Here is a 22,050-nt window from a genome sequence, read left to right on the forward strand (position 1 = left end):
AGGCTTGGCTTTGGTCAGGAAGCAAACAGCTATTGAAACTTAGATTGACTTTGCTACAGGTAATTAGCAAGTCAACAGGAGAGGAGAACTAGGCCTTTCTCTATCTAAAGACAGATCTACATGATTGGATAAGCTAGCTAAAATGGTAGGAGGGGTCAACCTTCATGAAAGGAGACACCTTGCCACACCTAGCTAGGGGAGGTACCTTACAGGGTTAAGGGGAGGTACCTTACAGGGACATTCACTATGTAAACAAGATGGAGATCATGGGTATAAAAGTCCGGGCCACGTGTGATCCCTTTGGTGTATTCATTTAGAGTCACCCCTCCATGCCAACTCTGCTATGGAGCTGTATTTCTATTTTCTGTATTTCTATCTTTCTAATAAACTTCTTTAAATCTTCAGCAACTGTCCAAACTATGCATATTCTTAGCTTAGGACAAGAACCCGCAGTTTATTTGTTTTTGGTTGTTTTGGGTTTTGTTATGGGTTGGGGAAAAGTGTGTCTGGGACCCTCACAGGGGTTCCCGGGGAACAGTTTCCCCAAACCATACTCTCCCCAAATCCGTAACATTTTTGGTGCCCATGTTACAAAGGCAGGGCCAGGGATGTGCTATGTTCTGAGTTTAGTGCTTGAACTCCTTGAAGATAGGCAAAAATGTGCAGACTGGCTGGGCAAAGTAAATACCCTGTGTGTTCAGTCCAGGAGACTGTTGTCAGCATAATGACACAAAGGAACTTCAACCCAGAACTCCACATCCAATGAAAGGATCTTTAAGACCAAACGCTGAGATAAATTACAGTTCTTCACTGATAAAACCACTAAATGAGTGATCGGGAAGAAAAGCGAAACCCAAAGGAAGCAGTGGGAGTAATACAGGCCAAACTTGATTTCTACCTTATTTCCGAATCCACATCTCTGCTTAGGAACTTAGGTCGTGTATTTTCAGATGAGTAATAACGTCCAGCAAAAACTTGATCACCATCAGCAGTAAAAGCTTCTCTACAATTTTTGGGTGGCTTTTGGGACTGCATTACTGTACGAGCCACAGAATTATTCTAGAATAGAGGAAAAACATTTTAAAATCAATGCTGAAGGATTTTGGACGAACACAATTTTAAAATATTACTTGTTTTATTATTTTAAGATAATTCAAATATTCTTAAACATTCAAATGAAATAACACTATGAAGTTAAATATAAAAATTTTAAAACAAGTTTCAAGAGTCAAATAATTAAAATTACTTGCCTTTGAAACAACTTGGGAGACAATGCTTTATGGCAAACTAAACCTTATTAAATTCTTATACTGTATCACTTAAAATTAAAAATTATCTTAAGCACCATTTCTCACAAGCAGTCATTTCAGCCAAGTTCCTACAGGTATTATTTTTCTAAATAAATTTTAAACTAGAAAAGACATAACAGCAAATTTCAATTAAAGCTCTTCATATGAAATTGTGTAGGGAAACCCTAAAAATGCATAAGCCTTGGAGGAAGAGGTTAAGTTTAATCAAGATCTAGAACCCTCTCCATTGACAGACCTGTACAGCAAGTCTTCATTATTTAAAGTACCTAAAACACAAGAACTAACCTCATAAATAATTACAATATAGCCTTCCATATATACATATTTAGGATAACAAGACCTTTGCTTTTTAGTTTCTATTAATGAGAAAACAGATTTTACTATATTGTCTTGATTACAGATTTCTGTTTTGAATCTCCTTGTCCCTTCTCAGCAAATTTATATAAGAGGAAACAGAAAAGGTAATTTTTTTAAAAAATAGTACTGGGGTTCCTGCAAACCCTTCTACCTCTGGGCTACATTCCGAGACCTATTATTATATATTTTTTTTGGAAGCAGAGTCTAAGCCAGAGAGGCTAGATTCAAACCTGCGCGATCCTCCTGTCTCTGCCTCCCAAGCACGAGGATTACAGGTATGCCACCATGCCCGGCTAAGGTAATTTATTCTAACAAGTATATACAAATATGTATGTAGATGAAGAATCCATCCATCCATCCATCCATCCATCCATCCATCCATCCATCCATCCATCCACTTTATGGTACTAGGGATTGAACATAGGGGGAATTCTACCTTTGAGTTACACTCCCGGTCCTACTTAATTTTGTTTTTAAATGGTCTAAGTTGCGAAAGGCCTCATGAAGTTGCTGAGGCTGGCTGTAAACTTGCAATCCTCTTGTTTTACAAGCATGTGCCACCATGCCAGGCTTGATACATTTTACAAAGCACAAAATTACATAAAAAATAACTCAAAGTATAAAGTAAAGCACTTGCTTTAAAGGGGGTAATTTTATACGTGTGTGTGTGTAATTATTCTATATATATATCAATACACACACACACACACACACACACACACACACACACACACACTTGGCAGCCAATCAAGAATGAACTAAAAAACTCTACAGCACCAGGTACCAAAAGAATAACATCCATTTGTGTAATTATTATACAATAAATAATTGAAAGTTATAGTTCCCTGGGGCAGAAAAACGCACAGATCAACTACCTCTCAATTATTCTACAGATCTTCCTGTGATATAAAAGTATAATGGTGAGACATATCAATAATTCCATGATTAAAACCATAGAAATTTATGAAACCATCTTCTGTTTAAAACATCTGAAAATAAAACCAAACACAGCAAGTGTGTGTTCTTACCTTGATCAGCAACACCGTCTCTATGCCCCGCATGTCAATTAGGCTATTTGCAACAACTGCGTTATCTATTTCTAAAGCTGTCAGAACTGTTGGGAACTCAGGATGATGAGCAGCTCTAGGAGACAGAAAAGCGTTAACTCACCAAACATTTTACATTTTTATATAGGTAAAAGTGTGTGTGTTTTTACTTGGTAAACATTTATATAATGCTATGTGCTAGCATTGTTCTAAGTTTATTAAAAGCTCATTTAATCCTCATAACAACCACAAGATATTACTCCAGCCAGGCACGCTTATAGGGAGGCTGAGGCAGAACTGCGGTTCGTGGACAGCCTCACCTAGAAAACTTGGGCCCTTTGCAACTCAGTGAGACCCTGTTTCATAATAAAGAATAAAAAATAGGGCTGGAGGTGTAGCTCAGAAGGAGAATGTCCCCAAGTTTCTATCCCCACTACTGCAAAAATATAAAAATATTATTCTATCCATTTTTTTCCGGATGAAGATGCTTCAGTGTTCATTAAATTCCCTATAGTTATAAAGCTAGTTAAGTAAACTGGACAGCACATAGAATTCAGATTCTTAGCCGTTATGGCCTCTTGCTTATTATAACTAACAGTTCTAATTTCCTTTGACTTATAATCATGCATAAACATAAAAGCCAACTAATTAAAACTCATTTTAAAATAGCTATGCAATTGTCTTGCACAAGAAATGAAGAAACAAAATTTATTATCAACAGAGAAAAAAAGATATTCTTATGAACTAAAATCTGGGCTCCTTAAGAGAGACATGCAATCTTTCAATTAAAATGTTAACATATGACCTATTAACAGCAACTACAGATTGGCCATAGTAAGACCAGTAGGCACAGGAGCGAGGACTGGCTGAGGGGAAACAATGGTAGCATTCTGAGTATGTTTTTATTTTTAGGATTCCAAAACAAAGAAAGTATGGCTTTATACATATTAAATCATGCATTAATTAAGCATATATTTGCTAAGTATCTATTATGTATATCCACCAGGTGTCTAGAGTTCTTCCAGTTCAGCTACACTAGTCTGCCAAGAGGCATTTTCATCATAAAGAATGGTAACATTTCACTTTTATCAGGTTTTAGAAACCTGGAGGTAACACACACCAGAACCAGAGAAACAAGATTCTCCATCCAACAGACAACTAAGATTGATTATCTTTGGAGATTCATTATTTATGTTAGTCTTTTACCTATTTCTAAATTGTATTGTTTGTTTTTATTGTTGCTAATTTTTAGGATTTCTATTTGGAATATTAATATACCTTCAGATATAGCATTTGGAAATATTTTATCCCATTCTATCAGTAACCTTTAACTCTTTTTACATTGTCTTTGGATATACAATATATATATATATATATATATATATATATATATATATATTTTTTTTTTTTTTTTAGGGAGTTTGTTTACCCTTCTGTTGCCTGTGTCAATGAAATCATATCCAAGAAATCACTGCCAATTTCAATGTTGTGAGGTTTTATGACCCAGATTTTCTTCTAAAAGTTTATAGTCTTAAGATTTATATTTAGGTCTTTTATCTATTTTGAGTTAATATTTGTATATGGTGTCAGGTAAAGGTCCAATTTCATTCTTTTTCATGTAATTATTATTTTTCAACAATATTCAGTTAAAAGATTATTATTTCCTCCATCAAATGTTCATGGAAACCTTGTCAAAAATAACTTAACAATATATGGAATTTATCTCTAGGCTTTTATTTAACCCCAATGGTTTATATATCTGCCTTTATAACAGTACTACACTGTTTCAATTATTGTAGCTTTATAAGGTTTGAAATCAGAAAATATACATCTAGCTTTGTTCTTTTTCGAGATTGTTTTGGGTATCTAAGTCCATATTACATACTAGGATAGATTTTTTTCTGAAAAATAAATAAATAAATGTATGATAGTTTCACCTAAAAAAGATATTCTCTGGTAAGAAAGAAAGCAAAAAGAAATATTGAAATGTTATCTTTAAGTCATCAAAAGCTTGGTATCAGATAAATGAAACTGTTCTGTGAGATTATCATTGTTAATTCTGGATAAATTGCTATAATACTAGATGTCAACCACTAAGCCAAGCATGGGAAGAAGGGATGGGGAGGGAATGGGGTGGGGATCGGGTAGGGGCTAACTGGGTGATGTGTGCATGTATGTTACAAATATTTTTTTTTATCCCAATATGATGTATGAATGCAGTGCACCAATAAAAAAATTGAAAAAAAAATAAAAAATATGGCAGGGGGTGTAGCTCAGAGGTCGAATGCCCCTGGGTTCCATCCCTAGACCCACAATAAATAAATAAATAAACAAACAAACAAACAAATAGAAAGAAACCTGGAATCAAGAGATGGAAATAAACACAGACCACATCCTCATGCAGAGAAAGAAAACACTTTACTCCTAACTCCCTAATACCTCTAGCCTAAAAGTTCAAAATCAATACTTCCAAAACAGGATTTTTTTGAAAATCCACTTTTCTCCCCAATTAACTGACAGCACATTCTGCAGTTTGCCAGAAACTTAGAAGTTTTCTTTCATTCTTCCACCTCTATGGTCAACTATTAAGTTTTTATGATTTTGTCTTAAATAAACCTTTTAATTTATTCCTTCCTACCAAATTGGAAATGCTATTGTTTTGGAATAATTTAAAATACCATGCCTCCACGTGTCTCTCACATAAAATTCTATTTGTCTAGAAGGAAATCAGTTTTCTGTCACTTGACAAATTCACCTCCTCTCTGGATCTTTCCTGACCAATTTACCATCACATAATTTACTGACTTCCTCATCTGAATTACATCTGAATCTACTGATCCAATTTTCAATGCCCACAAATACTTTTTAAAAAAGACATAGTGTGTGCATAGAAATTTACACAATATGAAGGACCCAACATTAGATTGAATCTTTAAGAAAAGAGTAGAAAAAAGTGGGGGATTTATAAGAAATAGTAAAGAAAGACATTTTAAAATGCGATGTATCATTTCCATGATGGTGCTGAACAGTGCTCAAGGGATGTACCTGCCTCAGCCTCCCAAGCAAAACTGGCTGCAGTTAGCAAACCGGTCAGTTTGAGCATTGTCCCCTTGAGAAGATTTGTTAGGGTTATCAAAAGAAACAAGGATCTGTATAAATTCTGTGAAGCGCCTGTGAGTTTAATTGCAGGTAATGAGTGCCAATGTCCTCCACAGGACTGTCCTCTTAGTTTGGTTATGTTTCCATCATTTTCCTCATCAGCATAATATTTATGCTATACTGTATCTGTTTCCTTAACTATCTCCCCACAATAGATCTCACCTAAGAACTGCAACCTCCTTAGATAAAAACTTACTTGCCTCCAATGCCTATAGCAAATACATAGGCTTGACAAAATGGCTTGATGAAATTTTACAATCAGTACTAATGATATGGTTAACATTAAAAGCATTTAAACCATCGGCCACCCTGTACATGATTAAGCAAACCCAGAAAGAGTATTTAATTTGACTACCTGTGCCTTACATCATACATCTCATTCCGAAATTCAGAAACTATTATCTGTGGCCGTGTGGTCCCTGGTGAATAAAATCTTTTCATCAGTGCCTGAAGGACTCTTTCATCAGCATGGTTGTGGCAACAATAGGCTTGCAGAAGTCCTTTTAAACAAGATTCAATAGCCAAAGCAAGCTCAGGGTCCCGGAGATGAATGCAAGCTCCTAAGAGAGAAAAATAAAAGGGCCCATAAATACTTATTTTGCAATATTAATTTAATTGTTTTCTAATAATTAATAAATGAAACATATTTTCACATAAAGCAGCTTAAATTATATTACAGCTCTTTTGGAAATGTCAGCAAACTTACTGGGTACTACTCCAGAGAGAAAACTCACCAAATGCTGAGAAGAAAATTGCCCACTTTTAAGGACATCTAGAGTGGCTTTTCTATGTAAGTTTGCAATACTCTTGCTCTCAGTGGTGATTTGAAATCAAGTCAAAAGATTTACAGACTTTTGTTTTTGATACTGGAAATTGAACTCAAGGTCATCCATTCCACCTCTGAGCTATACCTCCAGCCCTTATTTTTATTCTTTATTTTGAAGCACGGTCTCACTAGTTGCAAAGCGCCTAAGTAGCTGAAGCTGGCTTTGAACCTGTGACCCTTCTGTCTCAAGCCTCCCAAGTACTGGGATTACAAGCGTGTGCCACCATGCCCAGTTTCAGACTTATTATTTTCTATAAAGTTGGTTAATACTAGAATTTTAGATTTAAGAATAAGAAAAGAATCTTATCCAATGAAATGAATCTTAGCATGAAGACAGTACTGCTATAGTTCAATGCTGCCATTTGCTAATAAAATGTGCTTACACGTCTGGCACTGTTTTCACCTAAGGACGTACGGAATAAGAAAACACTTTGAACTTGACTAAGTAATTTGTAATAAAGCTCACATATATGTAAAAGAATTAAATAGCCAGATTTTACAACTGGGAGAAGACTTAAAAATCATGCTGTCCAACCTAAAGAAAATCTAAGAAAGAAAAATAATTTTACAAAAGTTACATAAAATTCAAGTGAGAAGTCTTTTCATTACAACTTGATGCCACTGGATTGCCTCATTAAACATTTATATTTAAATCAGTTTATCCACTCAGTCATTCAAGAGAAAAGTAAGAACCAGATTATTCAACTCTATAATTCCTTTTCCTTTTCTTAAGGTCCCCCCCCACACACACACAGGGTCATTCTACCCCTGAACTACCCCCCAGCCCTATTTTATTTTCTTTTTGGAAGCAGGATCTCACTAAGTTGCTACAGCCTAAGCTGTGGAGGCTGGCCAAGAATCTGTTCCCTCCTATCTCACCACACTTGGCTCTTTAAGATCTTCTCCTTTCGGTTGTTTAACCTTTATAAAACATAAAAGGAAAGCTACCAAATTTGAAGTAATTTTATTATTATATTTAAAAATATGTACAATTAAAGACCACCTATAACTACATAGTTATATTCAATAGACCCCTTGCTGAAAAAAAGCTTATTCCTAATATTTATTATATGCTCACTGAATCATGACACATACCTAAAGGGCCTATAGGTTTACGGGTAAAATGCCCCCGTCGGTAAGCATCATCTATTGCTTCCAGAAGAGCTGGAACATGAGGGCCGAATCGTTTCAGTCGATCAGTTTTACTATCTTTCAATTCTTTCAGTTGCCTCTGATTATAGTTCAGTGCATGCTTCACATCCAATTCTTCTCCCCTAAAAAATAAAAGAAGAAAAACAGAACAAATATGTGCCAATTATGTAGAAAAATTCACTGGTACGCCCACAATACCTGCATACCAATGAATGACCTAGCCATCCTGAAAACCAAGTCTTTATTTGAAAATACATTTATTACCAGAAAAAAATAGTCATCAGTTCTCAAAACTTGGCAAAAAAAAAAAAAAAAAAGATGCAAGAGTAATGCACCTGGATCCCAGAAATCATCCAAATATTTAAGTTTAATGAGTCTTAGAAGCAATTTTAAAACATTCGTTCTTTGAAGAAGAAACAAAACCATGTTTTCTCTTCATATACAGATCAAAATCATATAAAAGTTCATGGAGTTAATCAATTATTTAAAGGATGCTATTACTTACCTAATTCTGGAAAATTCTTCTTTGTCCTTTTCTATAGTTTGCTGAAACTGCTCAATCTCTTGATTAATGGTAGTTTCCTGATCCTGTAAGGCCTTTACCCTCTCTTTTAACCAACATATTTTTTTTTGCCTTTCCAACCGCTCAGGTTCCAAAGATTGATCAGTACTAACAGTAAATACAAAGTGAAAAACTATATTTAAAAACATTTTAAAGGCATAAGTTAATGTAAAAAATTACACTAATAGTACAGAAAATATAATGTTCTACTTTTCTACAGCCAGAAAAGTAGAATTACAGCATGAATCATGAAAATGACAAAGTATCTTACCTTTTTTTTAGTTCTTCAATTCTTTTACAAAGTTGCTCATCATCTTTTCTCAGTGCTTTGTGTTCATTTAGGGAACGGTTATATAAAACCTAACAAAAAATGAGGCATACTTTAGTAAAATTAAAAAGAAAAATATCCCAAAATACTTTTGTCAAATTTTCCTATCAGAGGCAGAATATGTGCATACACATTTCTGTAACAATACACGGCCACTTGAAATAACTAATTTTTTTAAGTGTGAAAGCAACACAGATTTTGACCCAGCTACAAAGCGGCTACTTTAAGAAATAGATGAACGGTCTTTATATTCACTATTAGTTTTTAACATTCCAAGTTAGAACATCTTTCTCACCTACCTCAGCTTCATTACATGCCCTTTTCTTAGCAATGACATCTGCTTTCAATGCCATACATTCTGGTGCACGCGCAGTTGTCTCCTGACTAATCTTTTCTAGTTTATCTTGAATGTCCTTGTACTTTTTTTCTGCTTCACTAAGTCTGACCTTAAGAAAAAAACATTATTTGAGCATGTTTAACCTTCAATCAAGAAAAAAATTATATAGTTTATATCTCAGTAATAAGCTTAATCTCATAAGACATTAGAAAAATATAACTATGTAAAATACTAAATTATAATTTAATTTTTTTTGGTGGCACTGGGGGTTGAACCCAGGGGCTTTCTATCTCCAGGCTATACTCCCAGACCTATATTATATTTTATTTGGAAACAGGGTCTCATTAAGTTGCTGAGAGCCTCACTAAGTAGCTGAGGCTGGCTTCAAACCTGTGTGATCCTCCCGTCTCAGCCTCCCAAGTGCAGAGATTACAAGCATGCGCCACCACGCCCTGCTATAATTTTAATCCACATTTAGTTATCTGACAACTGTTTTCAAAGTAAGGCAAAGAGATACGATTAGCACAAAAATAGACTAAATAATGGTAAAGTTTATATACGATTATGCTCAAGTAAGGGATAAACCTACTAAGTATGGAAGCACAAATAAATTAAAAATACTGGTAGAAGAGCCTAGCATTCCATAATGAACAGCTTAAAATGGAATCCTTTGGACTATAGAGGGACAAAATATGATAAAATCTGCCTATACGATTACTTTTAAAGCATGTGGAAGGCAGGAGAGACTACCAAATTACAGAAGAAAGTTTTAGTAAGAAATTAGTAGACTACTATAGAACAAAATAGTAAGAGATGAAACAGAGGATGGTTTAGAGAAAGCAAACAGGAAATTATTTAGATTGAGCCATCAAACTTTCTGTATAAGGAGTTAGATGATAGACACTTAGGTATTACGGGCCATGGAGCTGTTTCATAACTACTCAAATCTGTCATTGTAACATAAAAGCATCCAAAGATAATATGCTGAAGAATTTTTTAATAAAAATCCAAGTTAAATCCAGGATTTTGCACAAACTAAATGTAATTCATGACAAGAACATTTGTATTTTTTTATTTTTGGTGGTAATGGGGTTCCTGGAAACCCTTCTACCTCTGGGCTACACTCCCAGACCTATTTTATATTTTATTTGGAAACAGGGTCTCTTAAGTCAGAGAGGCTGAATTCGAACCTGTGCAATCCTCCTGTCTCCGCCTCCCAAGTGCAGGTAAGCCTCTCTAACTCAGACGGTCCAGTTTTTAGACTGAAAAATATCTAAGCAACAAAGTATTTTGAGCCTATGACAAGCTCAGAAGAGTAAGAGTATTTGAAGAAAACTTCAGAACATTCTCTCAAAATTAAAACCTGAGGTGAGAGGCACTAAGTTTTGAACTTAGTAAGAAACTCAGCCCAGGGATCACTAAGCAAATGTACTATCTTCACCACTCCTATTATTTTAAAAAACTCATTTAAGCCGGGCGTTGTGGTGGCGCACATTTGTAACCCCAGCACTTGGGAGGCTGAGACAGGAGGATCGCACGGATTCGAAGCCAGCCTCAACTACTTAGTGAGGCTCTCAGCAACTTAGTGAGACCCTGTTTCCAAATAAAATATAAAAAAAGTCTGAGAGGACAGCCCGGAGGTAGAAAGCCCCTGGGTTCCACCCCCAGTACCACCAAAAATAATAATAATAATAATAATAATAATAATAATAATAATAAAGTAAAAAATAAAAAACTCATTATCTCTGATGGGTTCATGTCATAATCTTTAAAAAGAAAACAAGATACATGTGTTTATCTTATAGAAGACAGGAAAAAGCCATCTGAGGAAGACTATATCTAATATCACAACCAAGCTTGTGGGCCAGCAATTTCTAAGCAAATTAGATCAAAATATTAATGGGCAGAAAATCCAGGCTGCCATAATGAATATGAGAGGAAGGGGCATCTTGAATAGAAGGGAGTCAGTTCTGCTTTTAGATGACAGTATGAGGATCTCTACAGTAGTGACTATATGTTTGAATACACTAAAACTCAAATCCACTAAATTATGTACTTTATTGTAGGATACAAAGGCAAGTACAAAGAATGGATGTGCTACATGCTAAAAACGTCCACACGGAAACCTCCATAGAGAATGACTGCTCTTACTCATCACTCAACTTCTACTGTAGGCCCACGTGGAAGACTTGCGTGACTTCCATGGACTTTACAAAGAGTGCTTTTCACCTAAGCCTTTAAACCTCAGGTTAAAATTAACCCAACAAATCTAACCAGTTCTCTAACATGCACACCAGCTATGTGAATGCTCTTACAAGAAAACTGGGGTTTGGGACTGACCTAAAACTCAGTTTCCTTAATAGGAGCAATTGCTGGTCACTGTTTTCTGTTCTGTTTTCTTATACTTCCTGACACTTAGCTTTAATTCTATTCCGACTGACTACTACCCTGGTATCCCACTATTTCTCAGGTCTTTGGTGATGCAACTTTTGAAAATGAACCCAAGAGTAAAATCTTCACATTGCAGTATCTCTAGTCAGTCATGAAGTCTCTCTGTGCACATGTAGTAGAGAAAACTGTAGCCCTAATCTCAGACAGCCATTTATCAGAGTACTTTTTTCAAAAGATAACTGCAAAATAGTCCTTGGAAAACGTATAAGCCTGTTTCAACTGAGTAATACAAATAAATCAGTATAAATAAAGTAATTCAAATATAGATAAAATACAGGCTGAAACTGGCACTTTTATAGGTCAGAAAGTCTTACATCAGCAATTCATAGTTTACCCTAATATATCCACATTAAAAAAAAAACGGATTACCTGTTGTTCTTCCATTTTTCTGTCAAGTCTAGCAGCACGATCTTCTCCAATTTTGATATTATCTCTGATAGCATTCAATTGCTTTTCTATTTCATTGACCTAAAAATAAATTATATAACAACAAATTAAGACAAGTCACCAAATATATTCCAATTATTACTAATATGTGAATGAGTAATTAAATAAATTTACCACTGCCCAAGCCATTTCATGTTTTAAATACTCTAAATTAGTCTTCATTGTACTTAAACCAGCAATACTTTGAAAACGTTCTTCTTTCTCCAAACACTGACGCTTTAGTTCAGTAAGTCGCTTAAAAAAAAAGGAAAGATGTGTTTGTTTTTAATACTGATATTAATACTAACATTTTAATATATTTCTTTTGTGAACAATGTCTATACAAATACTATATACAGGCTTATTAGAAAATAAAGTGAAAATAAATATACTTTTGGTTCGTTGGTATACTTTTGCTAGGTACAACAATTTTGGTAATTTCTGTACTATATAAATGGCCAAATATTCTTTAGATGAAGAAGAGCAAAGAAATTAAAGGTTCAAGATGAGACGAGTCTAGACAAGTCTTAACACTCACCTTCCTGGTTTTCTATATTCCCTAAAAATAAAGTTTCTTTTTCCCTGAAAAATAGACTTCTTGTTCTTCTAGACTGAGTATCACCAGTATCCATTCCAAAAATAAAGGTAAGATCAAAAGAAATTTAATCTCTCAAAATCAAACAAGTTATGATTTTTCATATCCAAGTTTTCTTTTAATAGTTAACAAAGTCACCCAATAAATATCAAATATCATGTCATCAGAATAACTCACAACGTGGCTTCCAGACTTTATATCCTGTCCACCTGACTAGAGTCTTTCCCCTTCACTCATGCTTTCCACATTCAAGTAGGGCCTTAAGACAGCAAAGCTGACTTTTTCCCATAACCAATCCATTATCACTCTCTGCTAACCTCATAAACGCCATCCTACAGAAACTCCCTCCAACTTCCAACATTACCTACCAATCTAAAGCGGTCATCTCCCCTTTCTATAACAAGACAGGTGGCTTCAGGAAACCTAAGTCCAGTCTCCATTCAGCCCTCTGCCTCTCATCTCTAAAGCCACAGGTTTTTCATTCTATCTTTTCATTTCACCCTCTTCGCTGACTTCTACCTATGACAATGATTTAGTTTCTGTTTACTTATTTTTTGACTTACAAACTAAACCACCAATACACATCCCTGGGCACTACCTCCTCCTCTAAATTTCTTCTCCTTTTCCCAAACAAGTTCCACTAAAAATTCCTGTCATCTCTTCAATTTCCTTCCATTTTCCAGCTCCACCAATCTGGTTGCATTTTCCACTTTACTGAAGCCCATTTTGCCACAATCATCTATGAAAAATATGCCATTTGATATTCGTCAATTCTACCCCTTAGCTTCTATGAGCACTTCTCAGGCCTAAGGCCTTGTTCTGCCTTCCCTCTCCCCTTCAGCAAAGTAAGTCGTTCCTGTGACTTAGAAATTAACAGACTGATGACTTCCCAATATTTATCAAGGTCAAATTTGACTTCTGTATTCCTAACTTGTATTTGTACTTTATACTTGACAATTCTACTTGGATGTCACATAAACACCTCAATATTTATGTGTTCAAAAATGGCATTATCATTAAAAAATAAACAGAAAAAATATAAAAGACAATCTGATTTCTTGTCCCAAGCATCCTATCTCAATGAACTTACTCCACTGTTGAAATCATTAGTTTGAGAATTAATCACCCTTGTTGCCTGCACAATGCTAACAGGCGCATAGCAAGAATGACTTTTACTTTTTAACTTTTACAAATTATTTCGTAAGTCTTAACCATTCAAACCTAGATTTTAGTTTGATAATAAAGGCATTTGATCAACTAGAAAAAATTCTTAATAAGTGCATATTATATATCAGAAATTCTGCTACTTAATATAAAGCAGAAATATTTTCAACTGTTGAGGACAAGTATACAATGAAGAAAGTAGATGTTAATATCCAAGTGGTAGCAACAGATTTCTTCAAAGTTCTGACTTATTATTTCTAAACAATAAATGTAATATATCCTGTGTGTATTTGCTGAAATATACAAATTTTTCATTTTCCCAATAATAATACAGACTCTTACGAGAATGTGCTATATCGACTCTCTAGAGACAGTAGTAGATCCTTGTACGCCATCGCATTAATTCAGGGGTGAAAGAATAATGTGGGAGATGAAAGTAAACACTCATCGTTGGTATCTTGGTTTTCACTTAATGAGCCACACAATTATAAATATAACCTAAAATATGCATTTCTCAAAAATGCGATAAAAAAAGGTAAGCATAATATTTAATGGCTTCAATTATTTAATGGCTTCAATTATTTAATGGCTTCAATTTCAATCGTAAGTACAATTCTACCTCACATGCACAAATTAAAAAGTTACTGAACACTCAACTGAGGTTTAAAACTAGATAAAAGAGCCAAACATGGTGGCACACGCTTGTAATCCCCACGCTTGGGAGGCGGAGACAGGAGGATAGTGCTGGTTCAAAGCCAGCCTTGCTGGCTTAAGAGACCCTGTTTCCAAATAAAAATATAAAAAATAGGTGTCTGGGAGTGTAGCCCAGAGGTAGAAGGGTTTCCAGGAACCCCAGTACCACACACACACACACACACATAAAAAAAAAAAAAAAACAACTAGACAAAAGAACAAGATATGGAATCATATAAACCCGGTGGGACTTAATGTACTAATAAAAAGTTGAAATGCAAATCTTATGACTCTGAGGTCTCATTACAAGGTGAATCTTCAGAGGGTGAGGAGTATAAGAATAAAATATAGCAGATATAAGAACAAACTGAAGTATAAAGGAAGTTAAGTTGTAGAGTGATTTAAAATCCAAGCACTGTCAAGGTGGTAAGTGCTGGTATGTCATCTCCTACCAAAGCTATCAGTTGCTAATAGGTTAATATTTATAATATGATGATAATCTACTGTAAATATAAATGCATATCATGTTTAATATTAGCTTGTGGCTTATGCTTATAGTCCCAGAAAAATATGTGTTAATAGTTTTCAAACTATTAACAGTAGGAGATAACAATATCTTACAGTGGAACCAATTAGTCCTATCAAGGAATAAAAATATAAGACAGTCATGTCCTCTGGTTTCAGGTCTAATAGAGAAAGTAAAATGTGCATATATCCATTACTACAAAACAAAAAATAAAGACTAACAACACCCTAAAAATAAAACCACACTTCGTAACTTTCATGAATGATAGAAAACATTACTGTAAAATGTAACTTTACAGTACTATTTACTTTAATACTATGGGAATTTGGCTCATTTAAAAAAGATTTACACTATTTACAAACCTCTTCCCCTTGATTTATCTGTTCCTTTGTTCTTTCTTTTGTTTCCATAATATATGAATAATCCTCCTTCATTTGTTCAAGTTGGGTTGCTTTCATGAAGAACTATTATCGACAAAAAGAAAAACAAGAGTTTATATATTTCTGCAGAACTGTGAAAAATACAAAGAGGAGGAATCTTTTCTATCATAACTTATAGACAAATTATGTAAAAAGAAATTAAAAACAGAAGCACATACACATAAATACAAAAGAAAATATCTTATTTCATAATGAAATTTACTGAACTTGCTATGTTCATATGTACACATTCATTTGCAAAACGTCTTAAAAACCCCCATAAAAGATAAAATCCTTGGACATGGTAATAATATATTTTTGAAAGTTCATATTTATTAATTCTTCCATTTTTTTTAGCAGAAAGCCATAAAACATTCTTATCTTTAATCTTTTAAAATTTTTAAACTAAGAAATATCCAAACTCACTCAAATCTACACGAGTTTTAGTAACAGTTAATAGTTTGTTGGCTTTTTACATTTTAAGTAATTTAAAGTTTTTAAGTGGGATGCATGAATGTTTCTTTCACTCAAGCTCACTATGATGTATAATTACAATGCACCAATAAAAAAAGTTTACATATATATGTATGGCCAATTGTTCGCTTGAATTTCCTTAAAGATTAATTTTAGAAAATGATACATTCTTTCATAATGAAAAGCCAAAAATAAAAACAATGATTTACTTAGAACATTAATACTCACAACTTACTAAATAATTTTTATATCTAATTCTATGATATATCTTTAAATAGGTGGCTCTAAGGGACAAAAAATTCTGAGTATGTATTATGTGAGCAAGAACAATGCTTGGTATATATCTACATTTCCTTTTGAGGGGTAAGTTTGTGTTTCTTTTACTGACTCTTACTTTGTATTTGTCTCCCTCGTTTTTAGACTGCAAGAACTGCTTGCTCATCTCTTGTGTTAAAATAGAAACTGGATTATCCACCTGAAACAAACAAACAAACAAAAAACCAAGACAAAAACCTTTAAATATTTTACTTTAATTCTTATAGACTAACAAACTAAGATAAACAATGCATTTGACTTAGGGAGCCATCAGGAAGACTATAGCTAATAGTTATAGCACTGGGATAAAAATACAAAGATAAAACGTTGGAAGTTTTTATCACAGGGAAAGTGGCTCAAAATTCCCAAACACCAAAAAAATAGTATGGTCAAATTCAATATTCTACCTTTGTAGGAGGGCACAAACTCAAAACCCAGAGTGGGAAAAGCCCTAGCCTAGGAGTCAGCTGTTCTGTGTTCGTATTGTATTTGGACTCTGTCTAACCTCCTCCTAGCCTTGGGCAAGTTAGTAGGCTTTTCCAACTACACACAGCTATTTTTAACCAGAATTATGATAATAAGTATTGTTTATTTTTTATAGCAGCACTCTAAGACTTCCTCTAAGATAATAAAAGTCTCTTATGCTGTTATAAAAAAATCTTTAAATATTATTTAAAAATTATACAGACAGACCAGACTTTGCAACATAATTTTTATAATGCTTACCAAGATCTTAATATCACACTGCATCTAACTTTTTTTTTTTTAAAGATAGTAGTGCACTAGCTTTAATGGCAGATATTTTACCAACAACTCTGGATTAAGAGCTTCACCAAAGTTTATAGTCTTTTCTCTATACTCTGTCACATTCTGAGTGTCAGTCCCAATGTGTGCATATTACAGTGGTCACCGAACTGTACAATGAAGCTCTAGACCTTCTGTATTTTGATTAGTGAACCTGAACCTTTAGTTATTGGTTAACTAAACCATGCAAGGAGAAGATTAACCGAGTTATAACAATCTTCAATTTTTTTTGGTGGGGGGCAGGTCTGGGGATGGAACCCAGGGGCACTTGACCTTCGAGCTACACCCCCTGCCCTATTTTTTATTCTTTATTTTGAAACCAGGTCTCACTGAGTTGCGAAGGTCACCAATAACTAAAGAGGCTGTCCGCGAACCGTGATCCTCTGGCCTCAGCCTCTTGAATGCTGGGATTACAAGCGTGCGCCACCACGCCCGGCAACAATCTTCAAATATTTTAAGACAGAAAAAATAGGTTTTATATCCTCTGAGCAAGTAGGAGCTTAGAGAAACAGGCCTCATTCAACTTTCCAATAAACGAAACTTCCTAATAAATACAGTGGTCCACCACATAAATAAGATGCCTCAAGCAGAGGTGATTTACACTATCCTTTCAAGTACTTGCTGCAGGAATGCTTGGTAAGACTCTACACAGGTTACGAATAGAGTATGTAACTACAGGAGGCTAATTTTCAAGACTGATCTAACATGTATGATTCCATAAACTGTAACTTGTGATTTTTCTGAATTAGTTAACAAAATGTCCTGCAATTTAGTCTAAAATGTATGTGCTATGCCTGTTTTCCTTATTTTAACAATTATTTTCCTAAATCTGTGCTGTCTGATATAGAAATCTACCTGCTCCATGTGGTTTCCACATAAGTAAAATTAAGTACAATTGTACATTAAATTTCATTAAATTTCTCAATCAGGTACTTCAAGTGGTCAAGAGTCCATGTGGTCAGACAGTGCACAGGGCATTTTTACTACCACCGAAAGTTGTTCTGGACTGCTTTTTTCTAAATCAAACTGAGAAAGAGACACAAGTTACTAATTGTTTTTCTTTAGGGACTAGTTCTGGTGTTCTTGATGCTGGGAAAGGCCCAGAGCATGGTGCACTAGCAACACTGCCGCCTGGATTCCAGTTCAGGCTCCACCAGGAATTACATCCACACAACCGTAAGTTCATTTACTGTTTCTGGCTCCCCGATTCTCACCTGCAAAATAAAGGGTCTGAAGCAAGTGATCCCTAAGGACAATCCTAGTGCTGATGTCACAATACTGAACATGTCCCATTTTCCATTAATTCAGCTAAAGTACCTTAGCAGAAAGTACTCATACCCTGTTCCTTGCAGGTGTGACCAATCACTGCAAAATACCTAAAGCAATGGTCTTTCTAGAATAAATTACGTTTTTCAAGGGCTTAATAACTGGATTTATGGAACAATGATGCTACTTTGATTATAGTAGAAAGCAAAGAAATTTTATAGCCTTATTAACATAAATTTTGGCACATAACACTTTCTACTAAAATATTTTTGACTCCCCTATGTAAGCTGTTATGTTATATACTGAAAATCAGGGTTGAACTGGTAAATTTTAAAGAACTTCCTTAACAGTGGTTAAAGTACATATTATTCCTATAGTCAATTTACTCCTAAAACATTTTGTTTTTTTTGTTTTTTTGTGGTACTAGGGTTCCTGGAAGCCCTTCTACCTCCGGGCTACACTCCCAGACACCTATTTTGTATTTTTATTTGGAAATAGGGTCTCTTAAGCCAGCACACGCGCCTGGCTTCGAACCTGCGAGATCCTCCTGTCTCTGCCTCCCAAGCGCGGGGATTACAAGCGTGCGCCACCACGCCCGGCACTCCTAAAACATTTTAACGGTTTATATACCACAAGTGAAAAAATAATCAGTTGCATTAATCTGAAATGCAAACTTAGCAATTACCTGGATGTTAAAATGATCAAGAATTGCAACCAGCTCTTCCTTCTTAGTAGAAACCACGGAACCTAGTTATGAGAAACATAAAAATGACCACACTGCTTCTAGGGCAATAATACAAAGGAAAACAGGTACAATTACATAGTGAACACAAATATGAATGGCCTTTCATTATATCAAGAAAATCACCATGAAGTGTAAGTCTGAATGAGCTGAAGTGACCTCCTAGGCATGGCACAAGTCCAGTGAGGAGGAGAAGTGCCATGTGCAGTACGAGCCGCTAAATCCGTCCCAGGGCTAAACACCTGCCTTTGTCCCTCACCTAACTCAGTTGAATTCCATCTCCTTCTTTAGGCCTTTTCTATCTTTTGTCAATTCCCCTTCCATAAGCCCATAGGATGAAAAGAGGTCTGTTAGTGAGAACAAAATCAGCACCTGTTTCAAACTGCCCCCGATTCTTCTAATTGTGGTGTTGCCATTAAAATGTCCGGCAACAGAACAACTATGTGTAATATGCAATGTACCTATATGTGGGTGTGTACACATACATACGTACAGCCAATCACATTACGAGATATTCTGAGAAACTGGGAAGAAGTGCCCTTTCAGTGAATGCGACCACAATCAATTTACTCTTGTGAGTATTTACTAATATTTTATATTAAGTGAAAAGAGTCCAGCAAACCTGTTTCACTTTTTAGTTTATAGGATCGACTTCCATCCATGCTGATGTGCTGCTGCACAACTATGGAGTCCCCATACACGTTTGCTCTGTAAGCATCGTCTCCTCTGTTCCTCAATGTTACTGTGATGTCTGCTGAGCTAAACAAGGAGGTGAAGAGAAGTCCCATCAAGGTACAGTTCAGTTACAATACAATGTTATGCGATTTTCATATTTTTTTTTAAATCTCAAATGATGTGAGTGTGTGTGTGTGTATGTGTGCGCGTGCGCTCTACTGGGGATTGATCCAGGGGTATTCTACCTCCAAACTATACCCTTGCCACTTTTTATTTAGTTTTGTATTTGAAACAGGGTCTGGCTACATTGCTGAGGCTGTCCTTGAACCTGCAATCCTCCTGTCTCAGCCTCTCAAGTACTGAGATTATAGGCATGTGCCTCCATGCTTGACTGAAACTCCCTAATAATCTGCCTAATTCATTTGAAAATTAGCTTTATATTGACAGCTGATGGACAACAGTCTATGATAGAATAATGTTAAAAACATCATACCTGAAAAGAAAGTTAAGAACTGAAGCTTTATAACAAGTAACTAACTATCCTAGGTATAAGAGAAAGATCACATTTTCACAGATAATACCAGATTCTGGTTGTTTGAAGTCATGTAGTTAAATTAGACATTTTTTATAAGGACTATGTAATCAAGCTGTTGATAAGGGCCCGACAGCCGCCGCCGCCGCCGCCGCCGCCGCCGCCGCCGCCGCCTCCTCCTCCTCCTCCTCCTCCTCCTCCCTCCTCCTCCTCCTCTTCTTCTTCTTCTTTTGAGGGTCTGGGGATGGAACCCAGGGGCATTTGACCTCCGACCTACATCCCCTGCCCTATTTTTTATTTTTTATTTTGAAACCGGGTCTCACTGAGTTGCAGAGGGCCTCACTAAGTAGCTGAGGCTGTCCGCGAACCGCCATCCTCTAGGTCTCAGCCTCCCGAATCCTGGGATTACAAGCATGCGCCACCACGCCCAGCGTCTGACAGCCCTTCTTGTAGTTTTATTTTTTGGGGGGAGGGGTAACTGGGAATTGAACCCAGGGGCATTCTACCTCCGAGCTATACTCCTAGCCCGATTTTTTTTTAATTCTTTAGTTTGAAACAGGGTCTCACTAAGTTGTAGAGGCCCTCACAAAGTAGCTGAGGCTGACCGCAAACCTTTGATTCTCTTGTCTCAGCCTCCAAAGTACTGGGATTACAAGCATGTACCACCACACCCAGCTCCCTCTTGAATTTTAAAAGTTTTAGAAAAGTTTAAGGCATATATATATATATATATATATATATATATATACACACACACACACTTATATATTACAAGAAAATACAAAAAAAATGTTAAGGAAAAGACATTAATAAACCTTCTAAACTCATTACACATAAAAGCAGATAATATTTTCTCTGACTCATATTGCCATCTGCCCAAATGTGAAAGTCCACAGGTACAAAACTAATTTAACTGGCAATTAAAACCTTTAACAACAACAAAAAACTTGTTTTCATGAATTTGCAAACATAATCAAAAACTTTCTATTTATAGGAAATATAGGGAAAAAACAGTCAAAAACAGCATCACTATAAACTAATGTGACAGCTTGTTCCACTTTGGGGCCCCACCTTCCCTGCAAGTGCCTCACAGAGAGAACTCAGCATCCCTGTTGGTCCACAACTTCTCCATAAGCAGCTAAATCTATAACAGGTGCAGAAGGTGTCTGCATGGAAATAGCAGTGGCGCACACTAGCAGGAACACAAGAGGAAGAAGCAGCTGTGTACAACAGGATGTCTGCTGCTTCTCTGGGTAGCAAGCGTCTTGCAACAGCTTCTGTACCTTTAACTAATTAAATCAGGAGCACAATACAGCAGTATGAGTGTTTGTTCCTCCATAACTTTGCCACTGCAGATGTCAAAATAGGATTATTTTGATGATCCCAAGGCCACAAGGGCTGGTATTAGGAAGGCTGAGGGCAGGAAGAGAGAACTGAACATGTTCAAGCAAGGGGCACCAGACCTTATATCTATGAGAAACAATTTCATGGAAGGAGGTACCTTAGAGTTCATTCACTGCCTCCATGCCACTGCAAAGGGTGAGCAGATAATCAGAGGCCTACGCCCAGGCAAAGTGTCCCAAGGCACAGCTCTCTGACATCTCCTAAGCATGTTAGCAAGCATCTCTCAGGAGAGTTGAAATACCCCAGGAAAGAGAGCCACAGTCCCAAGAGCACAATGCTTGAAATAGTCTTTACGACAACCTCAATCTTGTGCCAGATCGACAGGCTCTAGGTAACATGGGGCAGCCACACAGACTTTAGATGTGGAACTCAGTAGGAAAGCTAAAACTGAAAACCTCAATAAGCCCACTCTGCAATGCAGCAATGACAAAATCAGATTTCAAAGCAAAGAAACTTCAGGTTAAAGACTTTGTTCTTAACTTTGTTT

At 35.8% G+C, this 22,050-nt stretch overlaps 1 protein-coding gene across 1 annotated transcript in view; it reads right to left on the bottom strand.

Annotated features, from left to right (window-relative positions):
• SMC6 (structural maintenance of chromosomes 6) overlaps positions 1-22,050 on the bottom strand; it is a gene marked incomplete at its 3' end in the record, with an annotated part of 56,190 nt that overhangs the window by 28,362 nt on the left and 5,778 nt on the right. Inside the window, exons 4-16 of the mRNA XM_080711102.1 lie at positions 19,575-19,711; positions 18,896-18,957; positions 16,220-16,300; positions 15,295-15,396; positions 12,090-12,209; positions 11,898-11,996; positions 9,040-9,186; positions 8,684-8,772; positions 8,356-8,520; positions 7,794-7,972; positions 6,228-6,432; positions 2,696-2,810; positions 899-1,059 (exon numbers count right to left, since the gene is read on the bottom strand). Of these exons, the coding sequence (XP_080567228.1) occupies positions 899-1,059; positions 2,696-2,810; positions 6,228-6,432; positions 7,794-7,972; positions 8,356-8,520; positions 8,684-8,772; positions 9,040-9,186; positions 11,898-11,996; positions 12,090-12,209; positions 15,295-15,396; positions 16,220-16,300; positions 18,896-18,957; positions 19,575-19,711 (1,662 nt within the window). The remainder of the gene's footprint in view (positions 1-898; positions 1,060-2,695; positions 2,811-6,227; positions 6,433-7,793; positions 7,973-8,355; positions 8,521-8,683; positions 8,773-9,039; positions 9,187-11,897; positions 11,997-12,089; positions 12,210-15,294; positions 15,397-16,219; positions 16,301-18,895; positions 18,958-19,574; positions 19,712-22,050) is intronic.

Source organism: Muscardinus avellanarius, assembly GCF_963383645.1.
Source record: "Muscardinus avellanarius genome assembly, chromosome: 15".
Lineage (NCBI taxonomy): Eukaryota > Metazoa > Chordata > Mammalia > Rodentia > Gliridae > Muscardinus > Muscardinus avellanarius.